The sequence below is a fragment of the Colletotrichum jinshuiense genome, chromosome 9 (genome assembly GCF_051148585.1).
Source record: "Colletotrichum jinshuiense chromosome 9, complete sequence".
In the NCBI taxonomy this organism is placed as follows: domain Eukaryota; kingdom Fungi; phylum Ascomycota; class Sordariomycetes; order Glomerellales; family Glomerellaceae; genus Colletotrichum; species Colletotrichum jinshuiense.
In genome coordinates, this window is record NC_139316.1 from 1,616,173 (window position 1) to 1,641,356 (window position 25,184).

Consider the following 25,184-nt stretch of genomic DNA (forward strand, 5'->3'; position numbering starts at 1 on the left):
CCACCTCAAAGCCATATGAAGCTCATAATAACAACCGAAGGACGTTGCACCAGACGTAAAAACTCGGCATTAACCCGAACATGGCAACCCTCTGCCCGACTTCAGTTTCCTTTTGCCCCAACACGGAAGTTTGTAACATCATTTTTTTGTTCCTGAGCCGAGTGTTTGCCTAGCCGATATGTTTGTTTCCCCCGAGGGTGTATGTTGTGAAAGCCAGAAGCATATGCTCTGCTTCTTTGCCTGTAGTGCTTGTAGTTATCCCGAATGGAAATACGCTGCTACTGTTGTGTTCCCGCACTCGAGCACAGCCTGATTGTGGGCACGCGCACCATTGGCTAATTTCATTTTGAGGTTGCGGGTTCCCCCCCTTCTTGAATATCTATACGAGATTTGCACAATTGAACCAACACATCTGACGAGCTACTTTGCCATTGGAGCAGGTGAACTCTCCTATCAGCATCACATTCCTGTGGTTCGGTTCTCCAAGCAATAAGCTGGATGGGATGGATCGAAATGATTTGGCCGGAAGATGACGAGGCTGGGCGTTCTATGGCCATTGCCACAACCCCTCTCCCGGCTCGAGGATGCCAACCTTTCCTCTTTGTCCACCAATCATACCCTAAACCTCTCCCACCCCCAAGTGAGCCGGCACGAACTTCCTTTTCTTGCAGTGGCCTTTTGGGAGACCGCCGAGCCAGCCCTAGACCGGGGCCCGAAGACTTGCATACAGCCACCATCCTCTCTGCTACCCTCCGTTTCCTCGGTTGCCTCCTCTAGCCGTAGTCTGGCCAGCGGGTACAGCCTTACACACTCCCAATCATCCTCTAGTGGCGACCATCTTATCAGTTTCTCTGCCGACTTGTTGGCTCTCTCACGTCGGTCCTTCATTGCCACCGCACCAGTCCGTCCGTTTAGAGGCCGGGGAACACGGCGAGAGCGACGCTGCGGGGCTAGTCAAGTCTTTGTATGCGTGTGTGTATTCGCAGCACTTCTTCTCACCATTCGACGGTTGCTTCTCGACCGAAAAACGCTCGTCCTGGGTGTGTTCTCTTCCAGTCAGGAGCACATCCTGACACTATCAGCCTCAAACCTTCCCAAGTCTACCGGAACGTCTCTCAGCAGGTGGTTCCCACCGCATATCAGCCTCCGTTCTCCACCCTGCTTACCCTGACATTCTTCCCTGTCTTCCAGAAGACTTTGCCACCACTTCTGGTAGCGCAGCGCTGCCCCCAAATAAGCACCGTGTCCAGCCAGCATGCGCTGAGACAGCAGTGGGCGACGTGATTCTTACAGTAACGCCTCATCAAACCAGCGACTTGACGACGCCGTCAAACGATGGCTCGCTTGCGCTCCGTCTTGCTCGCGGCCTTTGCCAGCCTGGCAGCTGGCCAATATGATGGGTGGGATCTTGAGAAGGGACAAGTCAGTTCGTCCATGTGTTATTGGTACTCACCAAGAGGTTTGGAACACGATCCCATCACGAATAGCCCGGAACTGACAAACTCGAAGCTGCCGTAATTCGCGACACACTATGGCTGGATGGTGGAAGACTCTACTGGACCCCAACATACCGTGATGGAAACATCGGTCCTCCATCAACATTGGGTAGGTTCAACTGCGCATCGAATTCAGCCGCCAGCTGACATGCCCAGATAACCCTCTGGGTCTCATGTACTCGTTCAATTTTAGCAAATCGTTTGACTCAACAACAAATATCACCACGCTGATCGAGACCAAATCAAAGGCCCCGGGAGGTTCCGGTAACGTCAACGGCTTCGCTCCAAACACCATTGACGGTGCATTGCTTTACAACGACGCCGAATTCTTTTTGTACGGAGGCGTCTTCAACAAATGGACAGACGCCTATGAACCCCCAGACGGCGACAAAGTCTTGACTTGGCGATTCTACGACTACGGCCCGGAGAAGGGCGCTTTCAACAACGGTAGCGACCAGAGGACTTTGGACGACGGCGTTACGCGCTATGTTGCCCACGGAGGAGCGGCCAGTGCTCCATCCGAGAACAAGGCTTGGTATGTGGGTGGCATGCATTCGCCTCTCTGGGGCGAAATGTACCAGGCCACGACAAACCGCTCTTTGAATCCTGTCAACGCCTCCAATACCCTCATTACGCTTGACATGTCGAACCAAATGTACGAGAAGTTTACGAACCAATCCTTACCCGACACCATCAAGTCGAGAGCAAACCCCGAGGTTGTCTGGGTCCCCGTCGGAGCTGAAGGCATCCTGGTTGTTCTGGGAGGTGTTACATATCCCGAGTATGTCAACTCCAGCCACAAGTCTGACGACGCATTCCGCAGTGTAAGTCTTATACCCATCGATCCTTGATAATCGAACCTGACATTCTTCACAGCAACAAGAGAGCCCTGCGTTTATGCAGGTGATTGATATCTACGACGTCGCTGGCAACAAGTGGTACCAGCAAAAGGTCGAAGGAACAACGCCTCCAGCTCTCACAAGAGGCTGCGCTGTGCTGGCCCCGGCTCAGGATTACTCCAGCTTCAATATCTACTATTACGGCGGGTACGATGGTATCAACCCCAAAAACGATTTCAGCGATGCCGTCTGGGTTCTGTCTATTCCTTCGTTCCAATGGACCAAGGTCTACGAAGGAACGGCCCTTCATGCCCGTGCTGGACACCAGTGCGTGATGCCCTACCCGGATCAGATGATGGTCATTGGCGGATACACTGCTCAGCCTGGAAACGGTTACCCACCGTGCCTTGATGGAGGTATTATTCAAGTGTTCAACTTGTCAACTGTAGAGTGGCTTGACGGCTATAGCCCGACTAAATGGTCCAACTACACCGTCCCCGCCGTCATCCGCAGCAAGATCGGAGGCGACGAGAAGGGATCGGCGACAAAGACTACGCCGGAGCCTTCTGGCTGGGCGGACCCGAGCCTTGCATCCGTCTTCGCAACTCCGTATGCCACTTCGAAGATCAACACATGGTATCCCTATACTGAGCTAAAGGAGACCGATCGACCGATTGTGCCAGGAGATGGAAATACTGGAGGAAGCGGCGGCGGCGGCGGTGGGACCCCGAAATGGGTTGCTCCCGTCCTCGGCGTTGTTCTCGGCCTCGTCTTCATCACGGCTATTCTCGTTGGCTTCTGCCTGTGGCGTCGGCGCAGAGTCCTCCGACGTGGCAATGGGACCGCTACTACTACGGATGACAACGGTTCGCGCATCATCTCTTGGATCAGAGGGCAACCAAGCGAAGCGGCAAAGGCGCCGACCGTCACAACCGAGGAGACTCTATCCCACCAGGATATGGCCGAAGTCCGCACGCCGCCCCCCGCGCCCGCGGCGACCCCAGCACCGGTCGTGGCCCATGAAATGGCTGACAACTATGTTATTGCTGAGCTTCCAGGTATGTCATCCTTTGAAAACCTTCTATTAACTAACAAGAGGCTGATCAACTGTAGATACTTCGCGACCCCCCGAGCTCCACGGAGTAGGACTCACCCCCATCGAAATCATCAACAAGCACACTCACTTCGGCACCGGCTCGAACCCGGCAACAGCCAACCAGTCATCTTACTACGCCTCCGTCTCTAGTAACGAAAACGCCTCGTCCCTCTCGCGTTCATCCGGCGTGCTTGGCTACCAGACCCGCGCGCAGTCTCCTGACCCGGGCCCGCCGTCGCCGTCAGTCAGCACTGTCGCGCCCGCGGGCCGTGTGGGCTCTGACGTATCCGGTCTCAGCGAACAAGATGCCCGGCACCTGAGACATATCAGCCAGGCGACAGTCAGCTCCACCTCTTCAGGTGGCGAGCACGATGGTTTGAGTTCGCAGCAGCAGCAGCCGCCGCGCGGAGTTCCGGCCACGGTGCCCGAGACGCCGACGCCTGGGCACCCGAGCCCGTTGAGCCCGCCGACGGGGGCGTCGGATGGGGAGGATTACCTCAGCGCGAGGGTGTTGCCTGTTAGCCCGGCTGGTACGGCGACGCTGAGGAGGAGCATGTTCCATGAGAGTGAGGATGATCTTGGGTCGAGGAAGTAATGGTTCACAAGAAAGTTTCACGAGGTAATGATACAAATGGGCGCTAGATATTCCTATACTTATATGTAATTTTCCTACTCCCCGGTTGCCCCGGTAGTGTCTCTACATATTTTTGATCATCACATGCATGGTACAAATCATACTTCTAACGGCCGTCCTATTGCTATTACATACTTGTCACCTTCATATTACGAATGTGGTTTTGTCTATAGATCTCTAAAGGCCAAAGTAATCATCAAAAGAGGGAATATTTGGTTTCCATCGAAGCCCCAATCGAAGCAAACTGATATGTATCACCGTCGATTCTTAACCTTGAAGATAACTTAAAAGGCATCCCGAATCTATGAGCAGGATCAAATAGGTTTTGGGAAATTCCCGAACCATGGGTACCCATGCCTGTGGGTTGGTTTTGGTGGGTAGCCCGGAAAATGGGTACGGGTAGCTTGTTAACCCATACCCATGGGCTCATGGGTTTGTGAAACTACTAGAAACATCACAGGAAGAGGGGTGAGATGCCCGTTCATAGGGAGCCAGTCAGCCGGGCCTACAAGCCTAACCCATTGCGAACCGTGCCGCCGTTTTCAACGAGCACTTCAGCGCGACTATTCAAAGACCTTGGCTGGCGGCGGACTGGACCTTTAGTCGGATGTTGTCCTCATTGCGGAGAACCCTCTCTGGTCGCGGACCCGGGCCCACCTACGCCATGGTGTCTCTCGAAGTGCAAATCTACTGTGTGCCTCATTCAGCGCCAAAGTTGTAGACTCTCTGGCCAGCCACGAGGAGATGATCGTGGGAAATTTTGGTTCAGTTCTCTGACTGAAGATTGTGGGCCCACGTTGACGATGCGGCATATGTATCTCCTGGTGGGCGGGCAGGTCTAACATGTCGCGGAATCAAGAAGTGTCACTATCATCACGCTTCGGGAGCTGCACGAAAAGGGCAAATGAAGACGGGGGTGAGGAACAACCGATATCCTCCGTGGTCTTGCAAGACCGGAGATGCTGCCATGGCTGTGGAAATGCAACGTAACTGTGCGTTCGTGGACCGTTCCTGTAAACACGCATAAATACACAGGGGAGCATTGGCACCCAATACCGCGCTTCTTCAATGTGCATTCACACGCTGCCGCTACTGTGAGGACGCAAATAGCCTCTGTGCAAGGCTATTCAACGACTCAACGATGCAGCCGGATTTGTTTCACCAACGAGGCTCGAAGAGGGCTACCTGGAGCAAGGCGAGCTGGAGTCTGCCGAAGAGCAGGGTGGTTTTCGTCAATGTAACACTTAGGAAGCATGCAGAGATTTCCCTCATCCAGGCAGCTTGACGGCTCTTTAAGCTGTCGCTTTGGGTCCGCAATGCTAGGCGAGAGGAATCAAGCTCACAGCTGCTGAATACTGAGTCGAAACAACCAACTATTCGCGAACTCTCGGAGCTTCGGCGTTGTTTGTCAAAGCTACAAGGGGAGGAACATTGACTCATCATAAGCACTTTTCAATGGGAAATCGGGGATGTATTAGCAACGGGCATGTGCCATGTTCATTTCTCATCTCTTCGCTTCTTCTTCGCATCGTAAAATATATTACAGGCCTATGCAATCATGAGTCGCTGACCTTACGCTGTTTGTCTCGGAAAGAATTGGTGGAAGAGCTGATACTGGCTTTGGATGCCGAGTGCTTCAGCGACCTCTCAGCCACAGAGTCGGCCCCGGACCCGCTATCCCGGCGGCTCATGCTGCTTTCCCTCGCCAGGGGCGATGGTATCTCCGGGGTGACGGACCTCGATTCGATATGTGGGCGCTTAGTCTTGGATGCGGATGATAGCTTCTTCTTCCTCTTCTCCGAGGCATTGGAACCCGTGCTGGCTTTCCTGCTGACAGTACCGTCTGCGTCCTCGACTGTTGCGGCGACTGACGGTGCCAGGCTCGCAATGCTGCGGCTGGAGCTCGTGGAACTGCGACGACGGGTGCTGGTAGTGCTACTGCGGCGTCGGTGCTCGCGCTCGATAGCGGCGGCGCGGGGGTGGATGGTCGCCTTCTCCGGCTCGCGATGGTGTCGGACGGGCGTCGGGCTGGAGCGGTCGATGCGGTGCCAGGGCAGCCACCAGAAAATGCCCCAGCGCTGCTTGGCAACTTGACGGTCGCGGGCTGCGAGCTTCTTCTGGATGAGGGCGCGGCGCTCGTTTTCCTTCTCCCAGTATTCGGTGCGGTAGATCTCCCAGTTTTCTCTAAATGTCGGTGTGAAGGGCTTTGCCAGCAGGAGCAGCTTGACGTAGTCGCCGCCCGGAGCAAGATCCTCCTCGTGACCGCCTTTCTCTTCGTCTTCGATCAAGATCGGGATTGTCGGGTGGTTGTCGGCGGTGAGGCTCAGCTCCTTTTCGACTTCGCGCAGGACGGACGGTTCGACGTAGCGGTAGGACGAGCTCGCCGTGTGGGAGAAGAGCCCGTATGTCAGGAAGAAGCCGATGGTGGAGAGGAACTCGGCCCACCAGGGTCGTCGGATAATGACCAGCTTAGAATTGAACCCTCGTAGTCCCCTGTTAGAAATAGCGAACCAACGTCGTGGCCATCGTATGCCCCGCTCCCATATGCCCGTCGCCCAGACCAAGATGGCAGTCATGACGCCACCCATGAAGCAGATCTTCTCAAAGGTCTCGACGCCCCAGTAGACGGAGCCGCCGACGCCGCGACCGTCCTCGCGCGGGGCAAAGAAGAGGGCGTAGCCGAAGCCGCATATCCAAGCGGTCAACAGGGTGAAGAAGAATGTATGGTGCCGGCGGCGGGCGCGGAGCTCGAGATACTGGGCACGCAGGGAGGCCTCGAGAATTAGGAGGTTCAGGTAAATCATGGATGGGGAGCTCGGGGTGTGGCTCAACGGGTCGCCTTGCTTGCCCGTGTCGGGTACGACGCCGGTAGTGCCGACGGCGGCCTTCGCCTCCTTCCCCGGAGGTGGTGCACCCTTGACGAGCGAGTCGAGCTCGTCGGCCATTGTCTTGAGGGCGAGACTGGGGGTCCCGCAGGGAGCAAGTTTCCGGTGGTGATGCGGCGGTCAGGTGGTTCGGGACGAAATTGAGAATGGGAGGGGCCTTGACGGCAGCCGCGTCAACAGCGGTACGCAGGCATGCGCGGAGGTCGGAGCGGAGCGGATGCGATGCAGGTGCAAGTGCAGAAAGGAGCAACAACGGAAGCCGTGTGCTGCACTGCCCTTTGGGTAGGAAAAGTTGTGCGTTGCGGAACTCAATCGACGTCCGGCAAGACAAGGGCGGAATTGGTCGACAGTCAGATGTCAGGCCGCCGCCGCCATGCTTCAACTGGCTTGGGGTGGAAATTCCGCTCCGCCTGGTGGCAGGTGTGGACAGTGGAACGTCATAGCGACGAGTAGTGGACCGAGCGTTGGGGTCAGGACTGGCCGATAAGCGATAGCGATACAGATAAGACTTGTTGGGGACAGGACAGAGGTTAATCAGGGGAAGCACCTTAAATTTAGGTCGTTGTACTCCGTCCACTACACACACTACCGGCACACTGGACTAGACCTCGACCATTTATTCTTCAGCAAGTTCACGGCCGCAATGACCCAGTAACCACCCAAGGCCCTGGCTTGTATGTATATGTGGCGTCTAAGCTGAAGAACCCAGGTCTAAGAGTTGCTCAGGGACATGCAGGGACTGGACAAGGTTGTTTGGCCCCAGCTGGTTCACAACTCCAACTCGGGCCTATTTCGTATGGGAACCTTGAGCCCAGCGCGAGGGTTTTTGAATATACACCTACCAATGTGATACCTCGAGCAGGAACGGGCAGGTTGCTTCACTCATAATAGTGGTACTGTCCATATGCTTGGGATTGCGTTTCAGCAGCGTATGGAAACAACTGCAGGCAAACAAGCTTCATCTCTTCTCATGTCGAGCACAAGCCGGTCTTTTCATGCGCGCATTCCAATTGTGTTGGTGTCACGTACCGGGATCTCGCGGTGGCATGTGACACATCAGTAATCCAGACACGATGCTTTTTCCGGAACGGCCAGATTATTGCGCCTAGCAGGCCAACGCCACTATTGTGATTGCGTGGTCCACTGAAAGTACACTAGTTCAAGACAACATCAGCCAAATGCGCTGGATAAATCCATAACGTCAGCCACCGGGACATCGGAGGTTTGGTAGTCCCTTACCGCCGACACGGCCCAATGTTACTACCCGCCCCACCTTTCTGCCCGCCAAACTCCGAGTGCTAAGTCCATACCGATCCGCAAACCCGCCCAACCCGCATCTCTGGGGGCACGTTTTTCTTCAATCTTTCGTACCCCTGCCACTCAACTGCTCAACAAGCCTGTCGTTTTTTTACGGAGCCTTTCTGCCGGGGGGTTTCCCTCACTCGCTCGGCCATTCCACGCCTTCTTTGTTCCTGCCTCTGCCACACGTCTCTGCGTCACCACCCTCCCTACCGCCCGCCCGCGCAACGGTGTTGCCGACTTCTGAAAGGATTGCGAATCTGATCTGATTGATCCATTCCTCTGCACCCCGGTCTGCTCTGCTGACTGATGAGTCGTCGCAAGTTTCAGAGCGCCCCGACACGCACCCTCCGTTGCCGTCAGCCACACTGATACCATTTACGCTACTCTCCTTTGTGAACCCCCCATATATAGTCGGCCCCGTCGCCACCCATCATCCGGCATGATACTACAGCAACAAACTTCCTCTGCTGTAGTGAACGGCTCACGGCTCAAGCTTGCTTCCTCATTGATCTCCTCGTCCTCTGCGAGCGTCAAGTCACCATCTCCTAGCATCCGGGCCTCCTCTGAAGAATCCGTCCCCCGCCGATCCCACCAGACAATGGCCGCCGCCGCCGCCCCTCCGTCCGCACCCAATGCGCTAAACCGTCCCCCCGGGACATATTTCCCCCTGGGATATAAGGATGCCGTCTATCAATGGGTAAGATCCCTCGGAAAGCCTTCTCGGTGTCGTTCTCGTTCAACTCGCTAACGACAGCGTTTGCAGTGGGCCAGCGTTACCCCCCAGATGGCCGAACGAAACGTCCTCGCCCACATCCCCTACCTCAAAGAAGCCCGCGAAAACGCCTCCACCGATTCCGGCAAGCCAGATCCCTTTGGCACGCGAGTATGGAGGTCACAGATGGTACAGCTTTCGGGGAGGGACCGCGCCCTGAACGAGTACTCTATCGAGCGCACTGGTGAGGAGGTTGACAATAACCTCGTCATCCTACACGGCTACGGTGCTGGCCTTGGCTTCTTTTACAAGAACTTTGAGCCGCTCTCGCGGGAAAAGGGCTGGAAGCTGTATGCCCTCGATATGCTTGGCATGGGCAACTCCGCAAGGCCGCCTTTCAGGGTCACCGCCAAGGACCAACAGGGCAAGACAGCCGAGGCCGAGGCCTGGTTTATCGATGCCCTCGAGGAGTGGCGGAAGAAGCGCAACATTGACAAGTTTACGCTTATCGGACACTCCCTCGGCGGATACCTCTCCATCGCGTACGCGCTGAAATACCCCGGCCACCTCAAGAAACTCATCCTCGCCTCTCCGGTCGGCATCCCCGAGGACCCCTACGCTGTCAATGCAGCCATGCCAGAGCCTGAAGAATCAACCTTCCAGAACGAGTTCACGCAAGACCAAAACGCCGTCACGGCTGACGACCAAAACTCAATGACCTCCCGGGCCAAAAAGTCGTCCACGAAAAACTCCACGAACGCGCCGAAGCGCCCACTGCCGGGCTGGCTCGTCTGGCTCTGGGACGCCAACGTCTCCCCCTTCAGCATCGTCCGCTTCACGGGGCCCCTCGGCCCGCGATTTGTCTCCGGCTGGACTTCACGCCGCTTCAACCACCTTCCCCAAGCCGAGTCGAGCGCCCTGCACGACTACGCCTTCTCCATCTTCCGCCAAAAGGGCAGCGGCGAGTATGCGCTCCCTTACATCCTCGCGCCCGGCGCCTTCGCACGCAGCCCCATGGTCAACAGAATAGATGGTGTTGGCCGACAGACCATTGAGAAGGAAGGTGAAAAGATCAAAGAGACGGGTCTCCCCATCGTCATGATGTACGGCGAGAACGACTGGATGGACGTCGCCGGCGGCTACGCCGCGCAGGAGAAGTTGAAGCAGGCCAAGCTTCAGGCTCTGCTTCACGGAACGGATGAGGAGAAGAGGGGTGAGAATGGGTCTGCCAAGGTAATTGTCGTGCGAAAAGCAGGACACCACCTCTATCTCGACAACGCTGAAGAGTTCAACGAGTATATACGCAAAGAGATGGAAGAGACGCAAAAGAGCAAGCTATAGAGTTATAGGGCCTGGGTTCGGTGTTGAAGAGGGTTGGTGGGCTACACAGCGCCTCCAACCAAAGGGACATTTTTTGGTGGCGTTTTTCTGGGGTGCATTGCATGACTACGGTTCGAGCCTACAAGGCCGATGGGAATATCCAGTGGGAGCGTTTGGCTTGGTCCATTAGAGTCTGTTCAACCGGCTCACATAGATGAAAATTTAAGATTCTGAATAGTTAAGGGCACATCTCCCCATTCATTCAAACGATTGCTGTTTTCCACCTGCAGATCGGCAGGCTGTTCCGTGACGACATCGGTGGCTACGGTCTTGGTCAGCCGGACCGGCCCCGCACCGCAACCTTGAATCCGGCTGCTGCCGGAACTTTGCGCAACGTCAAACCAGGCCAAGCGCCACAAGACACATATATAAATGAGAAAAAACGTCTCGATGACGTACGATTCATAAATCAGTGACTGGATGTAGGCTCAATATAAGAAATGAGAGCATGCCGGACGTTTTTGGGCAGCCTGGAAATTTTGGAAGCTGGTCTCGCAACAATACCACAGTGCACGAAGATGAACACAAGTTGATAGATCTCTACCCGATGTTTATTCATTCATATAAACAGTTTTGCACACAGTTTCGGTTTGATGGATTGGTCAGACGGGTCACATCGAGGTACGTCGTAGTTGCTGTTTTTTTGTTGTTTTGTAAAAATAAAAATAAACCACTTGTTCAACAACCTACGTTAAATCAATAATCGCACCACGCTTGAATTCAATTGCTCAGCCATTCCTGAAAATCCACTCAGGCGAGAGGATTCGAGCCTTAACTCGATAATATTGGTCACAAATGCCGCGGCCCCGGAGTCAACTTGGCCACGAGGCTAGCCCCCAACGTAGAAACATCAAGTCGAATTGCAGATTGACATTCCTTGGCCTCAATCATAGGATGTGTGATTCAGAGTAACCATCGCGAGTGCAATGCAAATATTCAAAATCCAACATTTGAGAGAATTTCTATTGCCAATACGTGTCCAGCATGAGGGCATCATATGCCTTTCACAAGGATTCCGTCCCTGCGGTTTGTGATAGCAGGGTTCCAAACAGCTCCAAGGGTTTGTGTCAAGGAACGAACACAGTTTGTTTCCTCAAGTTCCAACCCATTAATCCAAACTTGAAGCAGTCACATGGCGACTTGTCACAAAGGCACCAGCCACGTGCTGAGGCTATCATGGAACTCACCGGCGCGCATTGTTTTCTCGTCCCTTGTCGACGCCACAGTGAACAGCTGCTTATCCGTCTCAAGTCTCCCACTCACGTGTTAACATTCACAAGACCGAAAAACGTTCAGAGGAAATTTTCCCACTGCCGCGTGAACATTCGTCTTATTCCCTTGCCTCGCTGGCTGCCATCTGAAAGCAGATCTGTGATTCAGCACACCCTCACCCATCCTTATATAAGGATATGCCTGGCCCCTTTCAGAACCCCCTTTTTGTTCGCCATCTCACTCACCCAGGAAACCCAAGTCGACCACACAGAGATACAAATCAGTCACCGCCTCTGCCAGCCTTTGACAACGCGTCATCACTGCCCTCATTAGCCATCAACGCATCTTAGCACCGGACTATCAGCTTCCAGGGCGTCTTTCTCGACTCCTTATCCCCATCGTCGCCTTTCAAGCGTGATATTCAGCTCCAAGATGTCTGGTCCCTATTCGCGCGACATCGCTCACCTCCAAGAACAGCGGTACCCTTACATCTTCGAAGACGACTTCAACCAATACAGGGCGGGCTACATACCAGAGCAGTACTACTTTTCACCCCAAGATATGGACAACTCCCAGCTTGACCAACCAGTGACTTACAACCGATCGGAGACATACGACCCCGAGAACTTTCTGGCACCTTTCTACCCGCCTCCCCGCTCAACAACTCCGGAATCCCCCCCTCCCCCCGCCTCTTACCGCCAGCCTTCCATCTTCGACCCTCGCGCCATCCCAGGCGGCTTCTCATCCAAACTCTCCGCCACCCTTGCGATCCCCCCGTCTACCGTCCCGGAGGAACGCTACAGGCGCCAAGCCCAGATCGACGCAATCTTCACCTCCACGCAGCCCAGCCTCCTCCCGCCGCCGTCACCGCGGGTCAAGAAATCTTCCCCGCCGCGCGACCCCGCAGTCTACAAGATCAGGCGGGCGCCGTGCGAGGTCAGGCTCGCGCCGCTGCCGCCCAAGAGGATCCTGGGGCGCTACATAGACGTCAGTGGCATGCCCGACGGGCCCCAAAAGGAGGCTACGGTGGCGCACAACAACCGGCTGGCGGGCGAGAAGCGAGACGACCTGAAGCGGCGCAACAGCCGAGCGGCCGAGCGGAGCCGCATGCGCAAGGAGAGGGCCATCGTGTGGCGGTCCGAGGAGCTCGCCCGCGCCAGGGCCGAGACGGCCTACTGGAAGGCGCGGGCCGTCGCCTCGGGCGCGAGACTGAGCGCGTGGGAGGACCTGGACGAGGGCGTGCGGGAGGGCCTGGTGGCGGACAACCGCACCGACGCGATGGACTACAGCCAGGACGAGCCGCGGGGGAAGAAGTAGCCGGCCGGGAAGAAGCGATGGGATATATCTGGTTTCGTTGGAATTTTTTCTTTTATTATATGACCGGGCCGGGAAAAGCGTGGTGGTTGTGTCCTTTTGCTGGAGCGGTCCTTATGATTTGCCCCCGTTTTCTTTTTTCCTTATTTTCCGACTTTTGCTTGTTTGCTTTTGGAGGGAGGTATCATTGGAAGGAGAGGTTGTCGATGTTTTGTATATGTATCTATCTGGTCAAGGGAGAATCGAGAGTTGACAACTAGGTCACGAAGAATCATCTGCTCATTAATAACATGGGTTCACAAGTATCAACACTTGGCCACTATGGCAATTCCAACGTGAAAATGATGACAGCAAAAATACCATTTCTTTGTTTCACCTTTGATGGTGGGCAAGCGTTACTCCTCTGACCGTCATGGGGTTGTTAGTCAGAATGAGAATGTTGTTTACCGTTTCTTGTCCGGAGACAATGAGAAGAGCCCGGTATGGACACAGAGTGTGGGCGGCAGATGGGTAACCATCTTAGTCCATGTTCTGAATCTTGAAAACTGTGGAACTACTCCATTCAAGCGTGACATGCACTGAAGGGTAGACTCCAGGGGCCATGCATCCTCACTGGAATAACCGCAGTCACGAAACTCTCATCACGAGCCATGTCCAAGTCACTATGGCAGACTCCAGCTGTGAACGCAAGCCGTGAACGCGGGGACGCAAAGTTTGATCAAACTCTACAAATTTGATTAGCTACTAATAAGAGCCAGTGGTATCTCTCGTAAAAAAAACACAAGCAAGCACCAAAAAAGACCACAGTCTTCCCCATCGCTACGGCGAACGAGCCCGACCTTTCTCCAGCCCAGAGTTCACCCACTTGTTGCGGGCCTTCTTAAATTCCAACTCCGGTCATTACCCGTTTCCGAATCCCATCTCGCATTTCCAGTCATTAGACGCACTCTCCGCGGCCAGCTCTCATACACATTATCTCTTGTTTTCCTCCCAAGAACTTCCGTATGGGCCAAGGCGGCGGCATCCTTCCCGCTCTTCTCAGCTGAGCTTACGCCTCAGCCACAGAGGGCTGCGAACGCGACTTGCTCTCGGTCTTGAGGCCGCTCAGCTCGGACCCATGTCCTGTGGAGACGCCGTAGCAGTCAGGGTCCTCAAGGCATCCCTTGATGAAGTAGAAGAGGACGGCAATCATCAGCACCCTGGCGTCAAAAGTCAGCATGATTTCCCTCGATAGCTTCAACCCTCATGTGCCTTCCTAGTTCGAAAAATGCGTGATAGAAAGGGTGGGAAAAGACCTACCAGTTCACGGCACCAACCGCCGCAGCAGCGGCCATGCTCCCACCGTACCGCTTCTCCTCGGTCGTGGGACCGAAGCAAGTGCTCTGTATGCACGTGTTGCCCAGGAACAGGGCCGCGATGCTCGCGGACCACGCCCACCCGGACAGCCAGAACAGGCAGTTTGTCCCGTAGCCAATGAGGATGGCGATGCGGAAGTAGAGGTGCGGCGCGAAGCGCTCCGCCGCCATGGCACCGCCCAGCACGACGATGGTGAAGAGCGCCTTGTTCATGTCAGCCAAGCTCACGTCTTTTCAACTCCCTTCTTCGCCTGCCAGCTTCATGAAGCACCATCAAGGGTTTGCCCCCTCTCCCGTGGGATTGGATAGGCGATACTCCGGGGGAAGTGAGAAATGGAAGCTGAGGAGACACATACGACAAAGAGCATGAAGCCCGGCGGGCCGGTGTAGCTGCTGGAGTACGCGCCGAGCAGCGAGAGGTTGTACGCGCAGGCGGCGAGGACTGCGAGCGAGAGGACCAGGACGGCGACGCGGACGATGGAGAAGAAGGTCGGCGTCGGCGGGGCTCCCTTGCCCATGAGGCCTCTGATGTTGTTGGTGCGTGTCATTTTTGTTGCTGTTGATGGTTTGTGATGTTCCCTCCTTGGTGTCTTTTCTCCCTCCTTCTCCCAATCAAGACGAGTCGGTGCTTGTTTGGCGATTCCTTGTCGTCGATGTGACGCCTTCTATTAACAACGCGCGATTCGGGGTCGATGCTCGGATAGCTTCACTCCAGATCCGGGGACTAGGTATTATTCACCAACGGTGGCTTTTCCGGCAGTTGTCCTTTTTTCTTCGTTTTCCCACGGTAGACTAAAACAAGCGGGACATGAACGAACGTCGGGTTTAGATGTCGAATAGGTAAAACAACAAAACCTCACTCATGGAAACCAAAAACGAAAAACCAAAAAACCACCCGTCGGCGCAGTCGAGGGGACGTCCGTTTCCTTATACCCTATCTTACCCCGTCTTGTCTTGGGGCCAGCTACAGGCCCTCCCCCTTCAAACATGCCCAGTCCGTGGCCTCGCATAACAACGGCCCCAGCCCAAGAAATGAAAAGATCCAAACACCCAGGGCCTGCGCCACAGAACACAGGCTCACACACAGGCGCTCTCCCCTTGGTGTGCAGCAAAGCTCCTTGAAGCCCAAATAAAAGGGCTGAACCACCACCACCCATGGTGGTCTGATCGCTCCCAACGCCGCTCGGTCCATAAATGGCGGTTGATCGACGGGGGAAATGGGGGGGGCAGCCACAAACGCGCTTAAAATAAAGGGATGCATCGATGCATAAATCGCAATCACCCCCAGCCAACAGGGGGTCCTTCCCGAATGAGCACCCCTGATTAGCTGGACGCATTCTGGTTCCTGAATTGTGAACTCACCAACCCCCCCTAGGTCATCACGGCAGTGCACAGAATCCCTGGCAGCCCAGGCAAAGCCCACGCTTACCGAGTACCCCTTGCATGCTCACTGTCGATCAGCGAACGGGAGGGTTGCAGCAGCAGCCGACTGCCGGCCTTCTGCGCGAGCCAAGTGGGGTCCTATACTATGCGGTAGGAACTCTTTCTCGGAGGCGGCGAGCCCAAAGTGCAACTCGAATTTTAACGAGTTTCAGATGCAATGAGTTGGGGGTCGGCCTCGTCGCGGGTCTCAATGCAAGAACCAAAAAAAGAAAGACATCTTTTTGGTTGGTATTGGAGAGCATTCCCGTCCTATCTCTCCTTCTCTCTTTCTTTCTCCCCCGTTCCCCTCCCTTCTTCCCATCCTTTCCTTCCTGCGGCCCGCACGCCGTTCCATGTTTGGATTTTTCCCTGTCAAGGGCCTGTCAGTGTGTCAAAAATGACCTGAACCCATCCGCCCGTCCATCAGACGAACGCCCGAGAGATGGGGCTGAGCTTTTTTTTGCGACAGGAAACAACCGGAAACAAGGAGACACAGACACGCTGTCGCTGTACGGATACACGTCAGTGTGAGAAACGAAACTTTGCGAATCCTAGCGACTAGCCAAACGCACTTACACCCCCCGAACCTGCAAGGAAGGAAGATTATCCATCCATTCTTCGCTGGCAGCATGCACATCTGGAAGGGGAGGAAAAAGGGGGAAAAAAGAGTCAAAGCACTCTCCCCCTCACACTAAGACCCCTCCCGTGACGACGCAGCCAACCCTCGAGCTCCCGCCAAGCTCTCGAGTGACGTCTTCGCCCCAACGTCCTAACGCCGAAACATGCCGGGATCCCGTGAGCCTCTCCTGAACAACTACCAATTATTTACCCATGGCCACTTCAACTGCACGAAATCTGCGATGCCATCAATGATTCCCTACTTGCCACAATGAAGGGCTCATATTGCCTTGCCCGGCACTCCGATCGATGCTCGTCACCCGAATTGGGTAGGTAAGAGATACGAAAATAGACCGATGAAGTAAGATTACGTGGATAAGCCCCAAGTTGAAAATCCTCAGCTGGCTGTGAATCAGCTGCACGCCGTCCGTTATTAGTCATCGCGTTGAGTTATGACGTTGTCTTGCACTCAAATACCTTTGGACTTGAAAATGTCCTTGCGACGACACTAATCTCAGCAGTCATTCATGTGTCTCCCAAGGCTATTACTGCTAATCACCCGCGGACCAAATTGGACATTGTTTGATACAGATTCTATTGTGGCATTGAGGAACTAGCTTTCTATCATTGTTGCGCCGTTCCCTCCCTGTGCATTACTCGTCAATTCATTCGACGATGACAGATCATTCGAGAACACTCCTCCCAAAGTGTCCTCGCGATCTATACTCCCAGGCTTGTATGATTTCAAAACACGACCCAAGCGAATAAGCGAGATCCCATGCCTGCCTATATCCCATGAACTAGAAATGCATTGTACAGTCTAACGCTTTTTAAAAGTTTGCGACAGCGACAGCAATCGCCTGCGAGTCCGAGTGTGAGATGGAGACGCTGATATCCTGGAGGCCAACCTTCTTGGCGGCGGCGGCGGCATCACCGTGAAGCTATGTCCATGTTAGCGAAATGGCGTGAGTGAGGTTTAGGTATGGGGAATCTGGCTCACCTTGACCAACGGGGCACCCGACTCGTCCTTGGCAATCTCAATGTCCTTCAACGGCGCACCGGCACCCTTGCTTGACACACCAAGCGACTTGAACACGGCCTCCTTTGCGCTCCACCGGCCGGCAAACGAGCTCTGGGGGCTGGCTGCCGAACGGCAGTACTGAATCTCACCGGCGGTGAAGTTGCGCTCGATGAACGTCTCGTTGTCAATATTGATGGCAGAGATGTCCTCAACGTCAACGCCGACGTTGCTGTTCTTGTTCACCACCTTCTTGGCCAAAGCCTCCATCATGTCCTGGGTGGCCTGTGCCGCTGTAGAGGAGACGGTCTTCTCGGACGCCTTCATGAAGTTGGAGGGGTAAGAGATGGTCGAGGTCTTCTTGTCCTCGGTCACGCGAGCATCGGGGTTCAGGAGAACCTTGCTAAGCTGCTCGTCGGTGTAGGGCGCCTTGGACTTGGCAACGAAGAGCGTGTTGTTGACCAGGCCGTTGTGGAAGAAGCGGTAGGCCTTCTTCTGGCGGGCTTGGACCTTGGTGGAGTACTCCTCGTAGGTCTTCTCATCGAGCGTGGCGAAGAGGTACTTGGGGTGGACACCGATAGCCTGGGCACCCTTCTGACCGAAGCCGAAAGAGGTGACGGAGAAGGCCTTGATACCGTCGGTCTGGATGCTGCGGCTAGGGTAGACAATCATGTCGTACTGCTCCATGATGGGGTCGACGTTGTCAGCGTTGCGGTTGCCGGGCACCAAGCCGGTGTTGAGAACCTGCAAGCAGCCGTTCATCATCCAGGCACCGGCAGCACCCTTGGGGTGACCAGTGAGGTACTTCTGGAAGATACCCATGACAGCGTTGCCCTTCTTGCGGCCAAGGTGGCGAAGCTGTTGGCAGATAACGGAAGACTCGTTCTTGTCGTTGGCCTTGGTTGATGTTCCGTGGAAGGAAGCGACAGCGAGGTCGTCGATGGTGAGGCCCCAGGTAGCGAGGGCACCGCGGAGGGGAGCAATCTCGGGGTTGTTCTTCCAGAAGTTGTTGCCGAGGCTGCGGAGGACCTCCTTCTCTTGACGCTCAGCCTCCTTCTTGATGTGCTCGGCACGGTCGTGGGCGTACTCCTTCTCGTTGATCTCCTGGCCCTGAGCCTTGATGGCCTCGACCTCGTCGTAGAGGTACTCGAGCTCAGACTCCTGCCACTGCTTGATCTGCTTCTTGCGAAGCTCGATCTGGCGACGGCGGTAGTTCATGTCGAGCAGGGGCGAAGGGAACTTGCCGGCATGCTCACGGGCAGTTGTCAGGACACCCTGACCAGGGGCAGGGACGGATCGGCCAATCTTGTCAGTGGCAGTCGTGGTCAAAGCCAGGATACCGTGGATGGGCATGCCCATGTCAAGGGCGAGCTTGGCAGTCATGAGCAGCTGGACACCGGAACCCTGCGACTCCATGAATCCGTTACGGGTCGTGGTGGTGGGACGCGACATCTCGCCGGGGGTACGGCCGTGGGCAATCTCGTCAACGGCGTTGCTGGTGGCCTTCATGTTGGCGAACTCGTAAGAGCCTTCCTCACCAAAGTCATCGAAACCACCGACGAAGACGACACGTGCCTTGCCCTCCATGATGGTCTCGTAACCAATATCAACGGACTCAACGGCAGTGGCACAAGCACCGACGGGGGTCTTGATAGGACCAGAAGAAGAGATCAACAACATGTTAACCCAAGCGGCCATGGTGTTGATGAAGGACTCCTGGAGAATGTCGTTCTGAACGGGCTTGTCAAGGTAGCGGTCTCTGTGCATACCACGGAGAGCGCCGGCACCACCCATACCGGATCCGATACAGTTACCGACCTCGGAAACGTGAACGTACTTATAGAACTCGTAGGGGTCGGTGATACCGGCAGACAGCAGAGTCTCAGCGACGGAAACGAGGACGAAGAGGGTGACGGGGTCGACCTGGGACACGATGTCCTCAGGGACACCGTATCTCTTGGCGTCCCAGCCAGTGGGAATCTGGCCGGCAACAAGTCTGTCGAAGCGGAGCGCCTTGGGGATCAAGAGAGCGGCTCCCTTCTTCATGCGAACAATGTACTCGCCAGACTCGGGGATCTCGAAGATCTCGACCTTGTCGCCGTGCTCGCGCTTGAACTCCTGGGCAGTCTCCTTGGATGCCTCGAAGGGCTCGAGGTCCTCCTCAATGACAACCTCGTGCAGAAGCTGCTTTTGCTCGGGGTCGTAACCGCCGAAGAGCTCAGGCTCAATCAGACGGATACCGGAGTGCTCAAGGATGAACTTCTCATACTTCTGCTTGATGTCCTTGTCGTCGACAGGCTCGCCAGTCTTGGAATCAACCCAGCCAGAGTAGGGGGCAGGCTTGCCCTTAATGGGGCCGTTGTGGTTCTTGATGAGACCCATGATCCAGGCCATCTCGACGCAGCCCTCAAGGGAGAACTCGCCGTGGGCCTCCATCTCCCAACGGGTGCGGGAGTTACCCCAAGGTCCGACTTCAGCGAAACCAGTAATGACAACAACCTTCTCCAGGTCAACCATGCCCTTAAGACGGTCGTTGAGGGGAGCAATCTCCTCTTCCCAGTCGGGAAGAGTAGGGAAGTCAAACTTGATGTTGGCACGGGGCTCAACAACCGCCTTCTTGTAGAGAGCCTCGGAGTTGGCACCGTTGACAACCTTGTTCTCAATGGCGGTCTCCTTGGTGACGGCACGGCGGACCTCGCTGGTCTCCATGATGTCCTTGCGGAGCTTAGTCATGGTCTGGTTCAGGTCAGGGATGAACTGCAGACCACCGTTGAGATCGGCAAAGACAGGCTCGCTCTGGCAGAGGTCGACAACAGCAGGAGACATGAGACCCAAAAGGTTGAAAGCCATCTCCTGCTGGGAGAAGGTGCGAACGCCGAAGGCCTCGACACCCTCAGCGACAATGTTGTTGCCGCTCATGAGACCGGTGCCACGAGTCCAACCGATGACAGCACCGCAGATGGTGAGGTAGTGACCCCAGTCCTCAGAGTGCCATCTGTTGAACAAGGTCTCCAAAGCGAGCTTGGACTCGGAGTAGAGACCGTCGTTGCCGAAGGTACCGTGGTTGGGCGAGAGGGGCAGGACGACCTGAGCGGGACGAGTCTCGAAGCCCCGGTCGGCCTTCTGGGTCTTGACGCTTCCAAGGATGCGAAGCAGGTTGGTCAACATGATACGGTGAGCCAGCTCAGATCTAGAGTCAATCTGGTCAATCTGGCGACCGTTTTCGGGGATAGCAGCAAATGGCACAATGAAGTCCAGATCCCAGCCGAGACCGTTCTTGGGGTCGTAGATGTAGTCGATCAGAGCCTCGCAGTCCTGCTTGCTACCCTGGTTGAAGGGCACAACGACAAGTTGAGAGCCACGCGCGCCGAAGCGGGTGTACATGGACTGGTAGTACTCGGTGACCTCGCGGGAGAATCTGCTGGTGGTGACAACAACCTTGGCACCTCCGCTGATGAGACCCTGCAGGACCTCAGCTCCGATGGAGCCGGCACCGGCACCCGTCATGAGAGCGTGCTTGCCGGCAAAGCTGACACCGTCCTTGGCAGCCTCCTCCAGAGACTGCAAGTAGTAGCCAGTGAGCTTCTTGCTGTAGTCCCAGCCGTGAAGGCTCTTGCGCTTGAGGTGCAGGAAAGGGATGGTCTCAACCTTGCCCTTGGGACCGGTAGCAGGCTTGGCCTTCTTGGAGGGGCTGTCGTCATTCGGAATGATTTGGTTCTCGTTCATCGCGAGAGAGCGCAGCACGTCACCATACAAGTTCTTGATCTCGAGCTGCGAGGTCTTGGACATCTTGTGCTGCTCCTTGATGAGCTTGTAGATGCGGCGAAGGTCGTTCTGGACCTTGGTGCGGTTGCCGTACTCGGAGATCTTTCCACCCTCAGCCATCTGCTGAACGTAGTGCTCCAGCTTGCGGCAGCTGGCACGGGGAACCTCCTCGTAGTTCAGGCTGCCGCGGGGGTCCACAGTGGTGCGAGGACCCGTGGGGACGGCGACGTCCTTGTAGACGGGGTTGGCGCTGAGAACCTCCTTGCAGTTCTCAATGAGCTGCTCGCCAAGCTCCTTGGCGAGCTTGTAGGTCTCGCCACGCTCCGCGGGGCAGTTATCGATGTGGTACTGCATGAACTCGACGAGGGTGGGGTTGGAGCGGTTCATGATACGGAGGCACTGGCTGACAATCTCACGGTCGACAGCCTTGAGGCGGCCAAAGATGATATCGTAGTACATGGTGAGAGCATCCTGGCGAGCCCAGTTCCAAGAAGAGTCGTAAGAACGAGCCTTGAGGGAGCTGAAGACAGGTTGGATGCCAGCGGCATAGAAGTCGCCATGCTCGGCGGTCCAGAGATCGAGCTGGGCCTGAAGCACCTTCTCAGACTCCTGCGAGTTGATGTAAGCCTTGTCTCCAGCGCGGAGGTCCAGCTTGAGGTATCTGGCGAGGAGCTCGAGCTGTTGCTTGAACAGAGCCCGCTGGTCCTTGGTCAGAGCATCAATGGCAGCAGGGTCCATCATCATGCCGCCGCCGGAGCCACCAGCGGGGCCAGCAGCCTGTGTCGTGGTCAGGCTGATTCCGGCGCTGGTAGCATATTTCTGGGTGACATCGTCCAGGAAAGCCTTGGCGTCAGCCTCGGATCCCAGACGAGCGGCAGGCTCCATGGTGAGAGCCAGCAGCAAGGTGCCATCTTGTCTTCCAGAGCCCAAGCCCCATCTTGTCTCGAGGTATTTTCTCGCAGCGGTGATGTTGAAACCACCAGGCATCTTGGAGGATATCAGGCGCGCAATGAGAGCCTGGGATTGCTTGCCCAGCTGGCCGTCGAAGGTGGCCTGCATTGAGGAACCAAGCTCGTCAAGGGGAACATCTTCGGGCTTCTCTGGTGTTGATCCAAATTCCTTTCCGAGGTCACCGAGAATTTCGTTTTGGAGGGTGGATTTGCCTGGATTTCAGGGGTTAGTGGGCAATTGCGGTGTAGGGGAGCAAATTTTCAGCTACTTACCACCAACAAGGTCCTTGATGGCCTTGCTCAAGGGAACCTCAGCCAAGGGCTTCTTGAGCTTCTGAGCAATAAGAGCTCGCAGAATGTCGATGGCCTGGACGGGTGCATCGGCAACCTGGGCAGCAGGGCCGGCGCTGGGCGGGGGAGGAGCCGCGGCAGCGGGCGCACCAGCAGCCGCAGGAGCTGCAGAGGGAGTAGCAGCTGGCGCACTGGAAGCGGCAGCAGGCTCTGGTTCCTCCTCAATGGGGTCGGCCTCGTAGTAGATCTCTTTCGCGTCCTTGTTGTAGCACAGAATTTGACGCTGGACTGACTTTGCGGCGTCGTAGGCTTCGTACTTGGAGGCGAGGGTGCGCTTAGCCATCACACCGAGGGTATCCGCGGGACCGATTTCAACCACCCTCTCGGCGGTCTTCTCGGCGAGGAAAACATCTTGGGTCTCAATCCACCGCACGGGAGAGGCGAACTGGTAGGCAAGGAGCTCCACGAGGAGGGTGTGGGCAAGCTCTTGCTCGACTTCGGGACGCATGATGGGCAGCTGGGAGGAGCTGAAAGTTCAATTACACGGAGCTGGGAGAAGAACCGAGAAACCGAGGGTATCTAGTCGACGAAGTAAAAATAGGTGATGTCCGCGGGAGGCCGTGGGAGAGTCGGGATCCTGGGACAGTTGGTATTGTTGTCTGCGGGAGGGGGTATATGGGTAGCAGACAAGCTCGCAAGACTTGTTTATTTTTTTGGGGGAGGGGAGACAGTCGGTGGCTGTTCAAGGGAGAATGAAGTCCGCGCCAGAGATAGAGAGGGACAGACTGGCAAAGGCGAGCGAGGGAGATGTAGAAGATTGGGAGGAGATGATGAGCCACGGATGAAGGGAAGATGGGCTGGATTTGATGGATAGAAAAGAGAGACAAAATTCAAGTCGACGGCTCTGGCCCCTCGATATCGGGTCACTGGCACTTGATTGACTTTCTTTGGGGGGGACACTTTGGGAGGACACCAACTGGAAAGGGAGGGATGGGACAGTCCCGTCAGGAAAAAGATGATTGTTGAACCAGGCAAGGGCCCCCACCGGCTCAAGGAAGATGAGAGAGAGTGCAAAGGTCAACATCGAAAGTCAAGGTACCTCACTACGTAAGGTACAAGGTACATGCCTTGGGCGAAAATTGGGCCATGTCTCGAGACATTCGACTGGCTGTCACTGGTTTCCCTTTTTTTTTTTTTTTTGAGAGGCAAGAGGGAAAAAAGAAGTGGAACCCCTGCTTTGCCTCGCGATGGGCTTCCCGGCCGCCGCCCCCCTCCTTCACCCCCCATGCAGGTGGGAAAGCTCACGCCGCTGATGGTTTTCTTGTGCTGCAACGCCTGCAAAGAGCTCCTCAACCATATTCAGACGCTTTCCCCAATCGAGCATGGGACGATCAGGGGTGGCTTCCCCACAAAACCATTTCATTGGGGGAATGCAGGGTGGGACCATGGTGGAGACTCTTTTTTGGGAGGGATGGCAGGGAGGGAAGTCGTCACTGATGCGAAATTGACGTTGGAGTTGGAGTTGAAGTTGAGAACGGCGACCCACGAAAAAAGTTGCGAGGTGGGAGATTGGACGCATGAGAGGCAACCTCATCGGTATGGTGCGTGCTGCGAAGCTACGAAGAACAACCAAGCCACGAAGCATGAAGTTTGGGGCAAAGTCATTTCTCGCCATACCTTAGTTGCCTCAATCAGCTTGTCACCTGGCTAGCCCGACGCCAGCCAGTGCTTCTTGTTCTGTGCGCGCGAGAGAACGAGCGAGTTGGCACTACCGCATTATCGTCATCATCATCGTCGTGCTGCATGCATTATCGACAAGTCTCAAGTGACTTTCTCCGCGCGTTTCGAACCTGATCATGTTGCCTTGCTTTCCCTCCACCTTTTCAGCCAGCCAGCCTTGCAATGCGGCTTAGCACAGAGCGAGGCAAGGCTAGACAATACGAGGCGAGGCGTTGCACCTGGCGTGCTTCCATCATTCCATGCCTCCCGCCCTTTGGGGGTCTTGGGCCGTGTTAGGCTGGCACGGCTAGCTCTGTAGCGCGCGTTTGTGTCTTGGGTCCTTTATCTTCCACTTCCTCGCGTCCCTTTCCCGAGCTATCGGAATGTTGGATTCGATCTAGTGGCGGCCGTACCTGCCCTTCAACATGACCTAATCAGAACACGCAAGAAACGTTTGGCGTGCGCCAGGCTGTTGTCTCAAAACATTATCTAATCCTCGATTATCTTGCCTCGTACGCGCTTAGTTTGGCGTGCCCGTTCCAACTTTTGATGATCAAAAGTTTGATCCAGTCCCCTATCAGCACCCCCTTATCGCCGCGTTCCTGTTGGCCGCTACCGCCTCTTGCGGCATTCAACGACGGGCAGTTCTTTTTTTGGAGCTGGAGCTGGAGCTGCAGCTTGTTGGAGCTGGAACCTTGGCGCGATGCTGATGCTGATACCGATAACAGATACCGCCATCCTGGCGGGAACTCTGCCCAAGCATCCGTCAACGGAATAGTTCTAGTATACGTGTACAACTCTACGAGTGCGGCAAGTTGTGGGAAAGTGGTGCCATGTTAGCATTTGGCTCGTCAACGCGGACGGGGGACCCGGAAAGCCACACCCGCAACACCTCAGCAACAAGCCAAAAAACTTCCATGCAACCAGAAGAGGAGAGAAGCGGAAGGGGAGAATGGGAAATGGAGGGAGGGAGAAGGAGGGGCAAAAGTGGTCGCTGCTCCAGGAACCCGCCAAACTCGATGGGGGGCGAAGTAGCGATACATGTTCATGAGTTGACCCAAGCTTTGAGCTTCACTGTTTGAGGTGCTTCAGCTTAGCCCTGGGCTGCTTCGAATCTTGCTGCTGACCTTTTGGAGACTTGCGACGGGTCTCTCCAGTTCTTCAGTGGATGAAGGG

The 25,184-nt window shown here is 55.5% G+C and overlaps 6 protein-coding genes across 6 annotated transcripts; 3 read left to right on the forward strand and 3 right to left on the reverse strand.

Moving 5' to 3' along the window:
* Positions 1–1,335: 1,335 nt before the first annotated feature.
* Positions 1,336–4,026, forward strand: EsH8_IX_000459 (Kelch repeat-containing protein; the record flags this gene model as incomplete). The annotated part of the gene is made up of 5 exons (XM_083266795.1): positions 1,336–1,459; positions 1,510–1,605; positions 1,653–2,320; positions 2,373–3,393; positions 3,449–4,026. The coding sequence occupies 5 exons, from the start codon at positions 1,336–1,338 to the stop codon at positions 4,024–4,026; spliced, it is 2,487 nt and encodes an 828-aa protein (XP_083130360.1).
* Positions 4,027–5,621: 1,595 nt separating this feature from the next.
* On the reverse strand, positions 5,622–7,010 carry EsH8_IX_000460 (Nem1-Spo7 phosphatase regulatory subunit SPO7 domain-containing protein; the record flags this gene model as incomplete). The annotated part of the gene is made up of 1 exon (XM_083266796.1): positions 5,622–7,010. One exon carries the CDS (start codon positions 7,008–7,010, stop codon positions 5,622–5,624), a length of 1,389 nt encoding a protein of 462 aa, XP_083130361.1.
* Positions 7,011–8,691: 1,681 nt separating this feature from the next.
* EsH8_IX_000461 (Alpha/Beta hydrolase protein) lies at positions 8,692–10,305 on the forward strand (the record flags this gene model as incomplete). Its single annotated transcript, XM_083266797.1, has 2 exons — positions 8,692–8,949; positions 9,016–10,305. The coding sequence occupies 2 exons, from the start codon at positions 8,692–8,694 to the stop codon at positions 10,303–10,305; spliced, it is 1,548 nt and encodes a 515-aa protein (XP_083130362.1).
* A 1,683-nt stretch (positions 10,306–11,988) lies between these two features.
* On the forward strand, positions 11,989–12,873 carry EsH8_IX_000462 (uncharacterized protein; the record flags this gene model as incomplete). Its single annotated transcript, XM_083266798.1, has 1 exon — positions 11,989–12,873. One exon carries the CDS (start codon positions 11,989–11,991, stop codon positions 12,871–12,873), a length of 885 nt encoding a protein of 294 aa, XP_083130363.1.
* Positions 12,874–13,918: 1,045 nt separating this feature from the next.
* EsH8_IX_000463 (MARVEL domain-containing protein) lies at positions 13,919–14,773 on the reverse strand (the record flags this gene model as incomplete). Its single annotated transcript, XM_083266799.1, has 3 exons — positions 13,919–14,069; positions 14,170–14,429; positions 14,582–14,773. The coding sequence occupies 3 exons, from the start codon at positions 14,771–14,773 to the stop codon at positions 13,919–13,921; spliced, it is 603 nt and encodes a 200-aa protein (XP_083130364.1).
* A 2,322-nt stretch (positions 14,774–17,095) lies between these two features.
* EsH8_IX_000464 (trifunctional fatty acid synthase subunit FAS2) lies at positions 17,096–22,797 on the reverse strand (the record flags this gene model as incomplete). The annotated part of the gene is made up of 3 exons (XM_083266800.1): positions 17,096–17,206; positions 17,266–22,211; positions 22,272–22,797. 3 exons carry the CDS (start codon positions 22,795–22,797, stop codon positions 17,096–17,098), a joined length of 5,583 nt encoding a protein of 1,860 aa, XP_083130365.1.
* Positions 22,798–25,184: the final 2,387 nt, after the last annotated feature.